The sequence below is a fragment of the Rhinolophus sinicus genome, chromosome 8, assembly GCF_057876585.1.
Source record: "Rhinolophus sinicus isolate RSI-liver-muscle chromosome 8, RSI-T2T, whole genome shotgun sequence".
NCBI lineage: Eukaryota > Metazoa > Chordata > Mammalia > Chiroptera > Rhinolophidae > Rhinolophus > Rhinolophus sinicus.
In genome coordinates, this window is record NC_142508.1 from 49,053,392 (window position 1) to 49,064,291 (window position 10,900).

Sequence of the window (10,900 nt, forward strand, 5' to 3'; positions counted from 1 at the left end):
AAGAATATTTGAAGAAATAATGTCCAAAGTTATTCAAAGTTGATGAAAAATATTAATCTATATCTAAGACACTCATTAAACTAAAAGCAGGATAAAGTAAAAGAAATTCATTCCTAGATGCATTACAATCTAATTGTCAAAAGTGAAAGACAAAGAGAAAATCTTGAAAGTAGCAAGAGAAATCAATTCAGCCCACAGGAGGAACCATCAATAGGATTAACAATTGGCTTTTCATCCAAAACCATGGAGGCCAGAAGCAGTGGGGTACATATTAAGTGCTGAAAGAAAAAGAAGGTCAACCAAGATTTCTATAACTGGTGAAATTATCCTTCAAAAAATGAAGTAGAGGGCCGGCCCAGTGGCTCAGGCGGTTAGAGCTCCGTGCTCCTAACTCCGAAGGCTGCCGGTTCAATTCCCACATGGGCCAGTGGGCTCTCAACCACAAGGTTGCCAGTTCAATTCCTCGAGTCCCACAAGGGATGGTGGGCTCCGCCCCCTGCAACTAAGATTGAACACAACACTTTGAGCTGAGCTGCCACTGAGCTCCCGGATGGCTCAGTTGGTTGGAGCGTGGGCTCTCAACCACAAGGTTGCAGGTTCGATTCCCACAAGGGATGGTGGGCTGCACCCCCTGCAACTAGCAACAGCAACTGGACCTGGAGCTGAGCTGTGCCCTCCACAACTAAGACTGAAAGGACAACAACTTGAAGCTGAACTAAGATTGAAAGGAAACTTGACTTGGAAAAAAAAAAAAAGAAGGAGAAATTAGGACATTTCCAGATAAACAAAAACAGAATTTATGGCTAACATATCTGCCCTTCAAGAAATACTAAAAAGAGCCCTTCAGGCTAAATTGAAAAAACACTAAATAATAATTGAATTCACATGAAGAGATAAAAAAAATCACTAAAGATAACTATAGGTAAACACAAAAGAAAGTATAAGTGTATTTTTGTTTTTAACTTTTTTGTCTTAAAAAACAACTTCAAAAGCAATAATTATAAAACTGTGTTGATGAGCTTGTAATTTGTAGCACAAAGGAGGGGGAAGGAGACAGATATATTGGACAAAAGTTTTTATATACTAGTGAAATTCCCTTATCCAAACTAGTTTGTTTTCATTAAGATGTTACCTGTAATATCCACACTGATGTTTCTTTTTAAATCGCTCAAAAATAGTAAAAGAAACAACAAGGAAATTTAAATGGAATACTAGAAAATATCTAACACAAAAGAAGGCAGTAATGAAGGCACTGAGAAATAAAAACAGAAAAATGTCAGAAGTATTATCAGTAATTACTTTAAGCGTACATGGATTAGACTTTTCAATCAAAAGACAGAGATTGGCAGAATTTACTTTAAAATTATGATTCAACTACATGCTACCTACAAGAGACTCTGCAAAAACTGGCAGAGCAGAAAGAAGAACTAGACTATCAACAGTAATAATTAGAGACTTCAATACTCTCTCTTTTCCTAATGGATAGAACAAGTAGGCAGAAGATGAACAAGGAAACAGACATGCACACATTAAAATGAACTAGACATCTATAGAACACTCTACCCAGCAACAACAAAATGTATATGCTTCTCAAATACACATGGACTATTTTCCAGGGAAAACCATATGTTAGGCTACAAATCAAGCCTCAATAAATTGTGAACTCCAGGGCTCAGCCCCACCCATACATACATATTCCTAATTAACACACTAAAATCTTTGGGAACAGGTAGACCATGCCCACCCAGAACACAGACTGCCGTTGGTGACACACACCTGGGACAGAGCTGAAGAGCTCTGAAGGCTCTGAAAACTGAACTGACATTGGAACCACAGCACACAGTAGGCAGGTTGGAACTTACAGCCTGAATCTATCCAGGTGGACTGCCTGATAAAAGTAACAATCTTCATAGTTTTTAAACAAGACCCAGGATCTTATAAGTTCAGGACACAATAAAAAATTCTTTAGCATACGAAAACCACAGAAATTTCAATTCACACAGGAACAGACAATCAACAGATGCCAAGGCCCAAATGGCACAGATGTTGGAATTATCTGACGAGTATGTTAAAGTAGCAATTATACAAATACTCCCAAGAAGCAATCACTAACATTCTTTAAACAAATGTTAAAATACAACATCTCATAAAAGAAATGGGAGACATAAAGATAACCCAAGTTTCATTTTTAGGACTAAAAAATAAAGTAAGCAAAACAAAAAGCTCACTGTACAGACTTAATAGCAGAATGGAAATATACAGTGATCTTGAAGAGAAATCAATAAATATTATTCAATCTGAATTACAATAGGACTTTTTTTTTTTTTTTAAATAAACAGATCCTCCGGTACCTGGGGGACATAAACAAAGGTCTAACATTTATGTTGTTGGAGTACCACAAGGAGAAGAGAATTATGTTGAAAAAATTTGAGAAAATAAAAGGCTGAAAAATGCCAAATTAGGCAAAAAATATAAACTAAGAGATTCAAGAAGCTAAGCAAACTAAAGAGGATAAACTCAGAGAAATCAATGCCTAAATAAATCATAATCAAACTACTAAAAGCAAAAAAAAAAAATTTTTTTAATGAACAAACTGAAAGGGAAATTACAAAAATAACTTCATTCACAATAGCATCACAAAGACTAAAATACTTAGGAATTAATGAAGGAGGTGAAAGACTTGGATACTGAAAACTACAAAACATTGATGGAAAAAAATTAAGACAAATAAATGGCAACACATCTTATGTTCATGGATTGGGAGACGTAATTTTCTTAAGATGTCAGTACTATGTGAAGTGATCTACAGATTTAATGCAATCCCCATCAAAATCCTCAAAGCATTTTTTTTTGCTGAAAAAGAAAAACCCATCCTAAAATTCATATAAAATCTCAAGGGGCCACAAAGAGTCAAAACAATCTTGAAAAAGATTGGGAATGGGAGGACTCATTCCCAATTTCAAAATGTACTACCGAGGTACAGTTATCACGACAGTGTGGTACTGGCATAGGACAGACATATAGACCAATGGAATAAAACTGAGAGTCCAGATATCAATCATACAATTGGTTTCATCAAGAGTGTCAACAGGATTCAATGGGAAAAGAATAGGTCTTTCAACAAATGGTGCTGGAAAATCGAGATATCCACATGCAAAACAATGACGTTGAACCCTTATCACACACTATATGCAAAAATTAACTCAATTTGGATTGAAACCCTAAATCTAAGAGATGAAACTATAAAATACTTAGAAGGAAACACAGGTGTAAAGCTTTATGATCTTGGATTTGGTAATGGTTTCTTACATATGACACCAAAAGCATGAGCAGAAAGGAAAAAAATTGAACCTTACCCATGTTAAAATCTTTTCACTATCAAAAAGTGAAAAGACAACCTATAGGATGGCAGAAAATACTTGCAAATCATATATCGGATAAAGTCTAGTAACCAGAATGTGTAAAGACTTCTTACAATTTAACAACAAAAAGGCATGCAACCCAAGTAAAAAAATGGGCAAAGGACTTCAACACTTCAACAGTTATTTCTCCAAAGATATACACATGGCCAACAAGCACATGAATAGTTTTTTTTTAACATCTCTAGCCATTAGGAAAAGAAAATTAAAAACCACAATGAGCTACTTCACATCCACTAGGATGGGTATAGTCTTGGTTTTGTTTTGTTTTGTTTTGTTTTAAGGGAAGGTACGTATTGGCACAGAGGTGGAGAAATTGCTGGTGGGAATGTAATATAGGCAGCCGCCATGGAAAACTGTTTGATGGTTCCTCAAAATGTTAAATATGGACTCACGACATGACTCAGCAATTTCACTCCTAGGTATACACTCAAAAGATCTGAAAACAGGTACTCCAACAAATACCTGTACAGTAAGTCCTCATTTAACATCATCAGTAGGTTCTGCAACTTGAAGCAAAATGACTTAGAACGAAACCAATGTTACCATAGGTTAATTGATATAGAGTTAAGTTCCCACAGCATCTTATCAACGTTATAACAAAATGACTTTGAACAAAACATTATTCGAGGACCTGCTGTACACGAACGTTCATAGCATTATTCACAATAGGCAAAAAGTGGAAACAACCCAAATGTCCATCAACAGACGCATGGAGAAACAAAATGTGACCAATCTATACATGGAATATTACTCAGCCATAAAAAGGAATGAAGTCCTGACAGATGCTACAATGTAGGTCAACCTTGAAAACATTATTCTAAGTGAAAGAAGCCAGACCCAAAAGGTCACATATTGTATGGTTAGTGGTTAGCAGTGATGGGAGTGGAGGAAGGGAAATAGGGACTGATTAATAGGTACCAGGTTTTCTTTCGTGATGAAAATATTTTGGAACTTGATACAGGTAGTGGTAGCATAAAATAGTTTTATGTTATGTGAATTTCACCTCTGAAATATTTCAAAAAAACTGCCAGTTAGAAAATACAATGCAAATCCACAGTTCCTTCACAAAGCAAAAGGAAGCCAACTAGTTAGGAAAATTTAGGCATAACCTATAGGATATACTGTCATTTTCCTCACTGAGAAAAACAGAAGTTGAAAACAAACGCGACCTACCTTTGTCTGGGATGGAAGCCTCCACCATGGTGACGGTGTCGGTGTCCCTACTTAATCCATACACGCAACGCCATTCCGAGCCAAGCTCACAAAAGGACCCACAGCTGGACAAAGTAACTGAAGCTCGTTTTGCAGAATAATTACAATAATCCTCAAACTTCTGAAACGCAGGGCACCGATCAGGGCCTGTCCTCACCTATACCACACTCCGATCCGGCTGCAGCAAAGGTGGCGACGCAGGAGGGCCAGAGCCGGACACTGGAGCAGGACGGTCCGAGCCGCTACCTCCCATGGCTGCAGCCCCGCGTCAGGCCGCTGGGGGGCAGTGGCAGCCCGCGCTCCGCAGGCCCGAACCTTGGCCGACGCGGAGTCCAGTGCGCATCGGCTCAGGATCCCTGGCCGCCTCACACACCCGGGACCCTCGGGCCGACCAGGGACCCTGAGGCCTCCGAAACGCCTGAGACAGCGTCCGCCCGAAGTCCGCTGGGGCGACCCAGGCCCGGCGTCCAGACACCGCCAGGACCACGCGCACCTGAGTGCCTCTCGGCCACGCCCGCGCGGCCACGTCCCCGCAATCCCCACGGCCCAGGCCAGGACACTAAGACCTTCACCTGCCCTGCCCTCTAAGGCCCCTCTCTTGGCTCCGCCCTCCGGCCGTAGCCCCTCAGGCCCCGCCCCAGTCTCGGCCCCTCTGAGGCCCCGCACCAAGGACCTGCTCCGCGCTGTAGCCCGGCCCCTCAACAGCCCCGGTCCTCTCCCGGCGGCCCCGCCCCTCCCAGGCTCTGCTCCGCCGGCTCCGCGCCCTCTTAGGCCCACCTGTTAACCCCGACCCTCAAGGCCCCGCCTACAACAGGGCCCCGCCCACAACCAGGGCCCCGCCCACAAAAAGGCCCCGAGTGGCAGGTTCCTCCCCAAGTTTCGCCAAGGTGCAGAGGTAGACGATGGACCCGGAGGTGCGGGTGTTGCGTGCGGCGGGCGGCTTCGGCCGAGCCCGGCGCCTGCTGGCCGTCGCCTCGTGGCTGCCATGCGTGGTGCTGGGTCTGGCGCTGAGCTCGGAGCCGCTGCTCACCGCACTGCCCGCGCACCACTGCCGGCCGGACCCCGCGCTGCTACCCCCGACGCTGCGCGCCCTACGCGGACCTGCGCTGCTCGACGCCAGCGTGCCGCGCCTGGGCCCCGCGCGCTCCCCGAGCCCCTGCCTGCTGCTGCGCTACCCCGAGCCCGCGCCCCGCGCCCGCCCCAACGGCACGGGGCCCTGCACTCGCGGCTGGCACTACGTCCTGCCCGCCGCCGGCCTGCTGCGCAGCCCGGTCACCCAGGTGCGGGAGGACTGCCTGGGGTCTTCATCACGCTGCCCCCCTCCCCTGCCTCTGGCCCCCTTCTTCGTCGTCCCCCTTTGCTGTGCTTCCACCCTCAGTCCCCCCTCCTTCACTCCCCGTGCTCTTTCCCCCCATCCCTGGCCCTCTGCCCCCAATTCTCTGTCCCCCCTCCGTTTCCGGTACATCTTACTTTTGTCCCTCTCCTTTGTGTCCCCATGCTGTCCCCATTCCTCTGTACTCCCTCCCTTCCCCTTCATCCTCTCCTGTCCACCCTTTCTCTGTCCCCCCTCCTTTCTCTCCCCTTCTTCCAGTCCCCCTTCCTCTGTTCCCGCTCCTCTGTCCCCCCTCCTCTGCTCCTTCGTACCCCCTTCCTCTGTCCGTCCACCCCCTTGCCCTTCTGCCCTTGGTCTCCTGGGGTTCTCATTTGGAGGGCCACCCCCTCCTGTCTGATGGTGCAGCTGATGCCCAAGTCGGCGGGTTGCCAGGCCTGATGACAGAGTCTGAAGCCCAAGGGCTGCCAAGGTGGGTGGGCAACCTGGGGGAGGAGGAGGAGTTAAGCTGAAGGTATGACCAGGTAGGTGCCAGGTGGTCAGCAGGGCCTGGAGTTCACTTCAGTTCAGTGCCACGAGCATTCTGAGCAACCTGTAGCTTTGGGCTGTGTCAAGACTGGGTTCCCAAGGCAGGAGGCTTTGAATCAAGGGAATAATACTGTCAGTTCAGTTTGTGAAAGACAGACCTCCCACCTGTGAGGTGTGTGTGCAGGTTGGACTAGAGGCCGGGGCTTCTAAGGGGGCAACTCGGGTGCTGGTGGGAAAAAATGGAAAGAGGACAGCTAGGACCTCCTGTCCCACCATGGGGCTAGGGCCTGCCCATCCCTGCCTCCCTCTTAGCAGCCTCAGGCCTGAAGCCGCACCCCCACCCCTGAGAATATTGGCCCCAGTGTGGAAACTGGAACAGGGTTGCCACATCCCTGCCAGGCCTGCCTGGAGCCCTCAAACTGGCAGGGCTTCTCTCCTCCCACCCATTCTGTTCCACCTCACACCTGCCTTCCTGTTGGTATATGGTTCGATCAGCTTTCACAAGTGGTTGGATTTTAAAATAAAAACTGACATAGTGTGACCCAAAAAGTATGTTAAACTTATTTTTAAAAAGCCCAGGACCCTGGAAGGGGAGGTGGGGTGGTGCAAAGCTGAGGTCAAGGGCCCTTGACCAGGAAAAGCAGGTGAGCACAGCCCTGCAGCCTGTTCCAGGAATTGCTCTTGAAGTGAGCAGGGCAGGGGAGAAGTGAGGGTGAGGCCCTGGGAGCCCTGGGCACAGCAGGTGGAAAGTAAGATCAGCCAAGGGCCAGCCTTGGGAGGAAAGTGAAAGCTGGAGAGAGAGGAATGAGACTCCATCCAGAGAATAGCAGGAACCAGTGTTGGGGCTCCATGTGGGTACTCTGGGGACCCCAGGTCATCACCCCCTGGGGACTCAGACCTAGAATTGTTCCAATTCCATGTGAAGCCCACTGGTCAGAAGACTGTGTGATCGTGAGCAGGTCTCTTGCCCTCTCTATGCCTCAATTTCCCCTTCTCTCCAAGGAGGAATTGGAGCAGGACATCTAGGGCCCCCTTCCAGCCTGACATTCTGAGGACTCCAGTAAGGGAGGGTCCTGGCTGGCTGACAGGTGACGCTGTCTCCTGCAGTGGAACCTCGTGTGTGAGGATGGCTGGAAGGTGCCACTGGAGCAGACGAGCCACCTCCTGGGCTGGCTGCTGGGCTGTGTCATCCTGGGCATGGGCTGTGACCGGTGAGGTGATGCCCTTCCCCTCTAGCTCCTCGGGGTCCAGCTGAACGCCTGATCTGTCCTGAGCTGCATCCATGTGTGTCCCCCACTGCCCACCAGGTTTGGCCGCCGAGCTGTGTTTGTAGCCTCCCTGGTGCTGGCCACAGGCCTGGGGGCTGGCGAGGCCCTCGCTGCCAGCTTTCCTGCCCTGCTGGCCCTGCGGCTGCTTCATGGAGGGGCTCTGGCAGGGGCCTCCCTTGCCCTCTACGTGGCTCGTGAGTACCATGGGGGGCTGGAAGAGGTACCCACTCAAGCTAGGCCTTCAACCCCACTGGAGAGGGCCGTCAGCAGCATGGGAGGCCTCTCCATACTGCTGTTGAGGGCCCTTCTCTAAAAGGTGGGAGGGCACTGAGCACTGCTGTTTGTGGGCGGGCAGGCTCAGTGCTGGAGTGGGCAGGGAGTTGGCCTCACATGTCTAGCTCTCGGGCAGGTCAGCGGCTGGTCCCCACAGCCCTGGACAGAACAGCCCTCCCTCTCGAGAGGCCTGGGCCTCAGGCCATCTGTGTCTGTTCAGGCCTGGAGCTGTGCGACCCCCACCACCGCCTGGTGTTCTCCATGGGGGCAGGCCTCTTCTCGGGGGTGGGCACTCTGCTGTTGCCCGGCCTGGCCCTGCTCGCACAGGACTGGCGCCTTCTGCAGGGGCTGAGCGCTCTGGCAACAGGACTCCTGCTGCTCTTTTGGGGGTAAGTGTGGCGGGACACAGGTCAGTAGCCACCGTGGAGGCCACGCATGTCACTTCTCTCTGCACCTCCACATAATACCAGGCATAGGGGTGTGGGACAGGGACACAGAAAGCCATGAGATGTCCTGCCCCTAGGTCCAGGGAGTGGGCATTGGCCTGGCATCTCTGGGGAAGACCTGGAGGCATCCTTACCCCACCCCCGCAGGTACCCAGCCCTGTTTCCTGAGTCTCCCTGCTGGCTGCTGGCCACTGGGCAGCTGGCCAGAGCCAGGAAGATCCTGTGGCACTTGGCTGAGGCCAGCGGCGTGGACCCTGAGAATAGCCCCGAGGAAGAGACCTCCCTGGCTACAGGTAATGCACCAGCCAGAAGGGAGGCTAGGGTGCTGGAGGAGGAGAGGCCTCACCCCTTCGTGTGCACCCCCTCATGTCCCCTCATGTCCACAGAGCTGGACATACTGTCTGCGGGGAGCCCCCAGCCCCAGCACCACTGCATCCTGGAGCTCCGGCACACCCACGTCACCTGGAGGAACGGACTCATCCTGGGCTTCAGTTCGTGAGGAGGGGAGGGTGTGGGTGGGCTAAGAGATGGGTCTGTGCTCTGCCCCCTGTGGAGGTTGTTGCCAGGGCCCCCAGCTCTGGCTGAACCCACAGCTTCACCCTCCCTCCCAGGTTAGTCGGTGGGGGCATCAGAGCCAGCTTCCTCCGCAAACTGTCCTCACATGAGGCTGTCTTCTACGGGCCCTACTTCCTGGTAGCCGCCCTAGAGATGGCAGCCACCATCTTCCTGCTCCTGACAGTGGATCGCTGGGGGCGTCGCCTGATCCTGTTGCTGGGTACCTTGGTCATGGGCCTAGCATCCCTGCTGCTGCTTGCCGGGGCCCAGTGTGAGTGGAGGGCTCTGCAGGATAAGAGTGTCGCCCTGTTTGGCTGAGGGTCAGCCTGATGGGGGACGGGGGTGGTCCTGGGATCAGCCCCCTTCTGGGACCGTAAGAGAGAAGCATGGGGTGTTGGGATAGGCTGCTGTTCTTTTTACCCCATTTATATCACTGTGCAGCCGGGGAAACTGAGGCCCAAAGAGTTAAGGACCAAAAGTATCTCCATGAAGGGGCTAAATTTAACGGTCTGGTTTAGACAGGACAGCCTGGAACTCCTGACCCCAAACCCCAAGTTCAGGTGCAGGGGTGAATGGTTGGGGAGGCCAGGCCCGGCAGGACCCCTGAGACATGGATGAAGAGAGGGCGGGCCCTGGAGCAGCCTGGTGTGGGCAGCATGGGAGCTCTGTCCTTGTCCCCAGACCTGCCAGGCTGGACCGTGCTGTCCCTCTCTGTCCTGGGGCTCGTGGCCTCCCAGGCCGTGTCCACCCTCAGCAGCCTCTTTGCGGCTGAGATCTTCCCCACAGTGATCAGGTGAGCTTCAGGCTTCCCAGCCACGTGGCTGGGCACACAGTCCTGCCAACCCAGCCCACAGAGCCCCCCGGGGACCGGATACCTCACCCCCTCCCTCCCCAGCTTATGCCCAAGACCTCCATTCCATCATGACCCGAGTTCCAATTGTCTTTTCCTGGGTGACGCGGGGGCCACTGGCACAGAAAGGTCTGGACCACAGCTCAGGAATAAAGGAAGGAGAGACGGAGGCTGGAGGGAGGGCACAGATGAGTCCCCAGAAAGAGTAGAATTCCGGGGGGAAGTGGTTTTCCAGTTTTCTAATGAAAAGAACAAAACTTGTTCCAGGGCAGCGGGGAGTTGCTTTTCCACACAAAAAAATGTTTTCAGTTTTGTTTTCCTGGAGCCCCCATGCCTCTGGGTCTGCTTAGGGTGGGTCCCTCCCTGGATCCAGGCCTGCCTGGGGGCACTTGAGAGTCACACGCTGTGTCTGTGTGTCCATCTGCATGTGAGGGTAGCCACCTGCCCAGGCTGCCCACACCATGCCCTTTCCTGCAGGGGGGCAGGGCTGGGCCTCATGCTGGGTGCCGGGTTCCTGGGCCAGGCGGCCGCCCCACTCGCCAACATGCACGGCCGGCGGGGCTTCTTCTTGCAACATGTGGTTTTCGCCTCCTTCGCCATCCTTGCCCTGCTGTGTGTCCTGCTGCTGCCCGAGAGCCGTGGCCGAGGGCTGCCCCATTCGCTACAGGATGCTGACCGCCTTCGCCGCTCACCGCTCCTTCGGGGCCACCCCTGCCAGGACCACCTGCCCCTGCTGCCGCCCTCCCATTGTCGGACCCAGACACAGCTGGTCTAGGAGGGGTGACCCTGACTGGACACACACCTCCCCTCAGATGGCCACGTGTCAATGTGGGCAGAAGGGCCTCAGAGAGGACTCCTGGGGACAGTGTGAAGGGGGAGCCCCGATGGGGTCCCTTGTTCTTGGGGGCACTTGTGGAGGATAAAGGCACCCATAGAACTTGGCATCCTCACTGGTTCTTCCTTCAGGCCACATCCTTGGGCTGGGGAGGCTCCCCACTTTAGGCTCACTACCCCAA

The 10,900-nt window shown here is 51.4% G+C and overlaps 1 protein-coding gene across 1 annotated transcript; it reads left to right on the plus strand.

Annotated features, from left to right (window-relative positions):
• Nucleotides 1–5,422: 5,422 nt before the first annotated feature.
• Nucleotides 5,423–10,826, plus strand: SLC22A31 (solute carrier family 22 member 31). The gene is made up of 9 exons (XM_074314448.2): nucleotides 5,423–5,914; nucleotides 7,600–7,703; nucleotides 7,800–7,954; nucleotides 8,254–8,422; nucleotides 8,627–8,772; nucleotides 8,866–8,974; nucleotides 9,091–9,305; nucleotides 9,716–9,827; nucleotides 10,362–10,826. The coding sequence occupies exons 1-9, from the start codon at nucleotides 5,537–5,539 to the stop codon at nucleotides 10,657–10,659; spliced, it is 1,686 nt and encodes a 561-aa protein (XP_074170549.1). The 5' UTR covers nucleotides 5,423–5,536; the 3' UTR covers nucleotides 10,660–10,826.
• Nucleotides 10,827–10,900: the final 74 nt, after the last annotated feature.

Excerpts from the sequence above, each read along its gene's own strand:
- SLC22A31 (XM_074314448.2), top strand. The coding sequence starts at position 5,537 with ATGGACCCGGAGGTGCGGGTGTTGCGTGCGGCGGGCGGCTTCGGCCGA. Across the intron at positions 7,955-8,253 it reads CCTTGCCCTCTACGTGGCTC|GCCTGGAGCTGTGCGACCCC; the intron begins GTGAGTACCATG and ends GTGTCTGTTCAG. Across the intron at positions 8,975-9,090 it reads CTCATCCTGGGCTTCAGTTC|GTTAGTCGGTGGGGGCATCA; the intron begins GTGAGGAGGGGA and ends CCTCCCTCCCAG.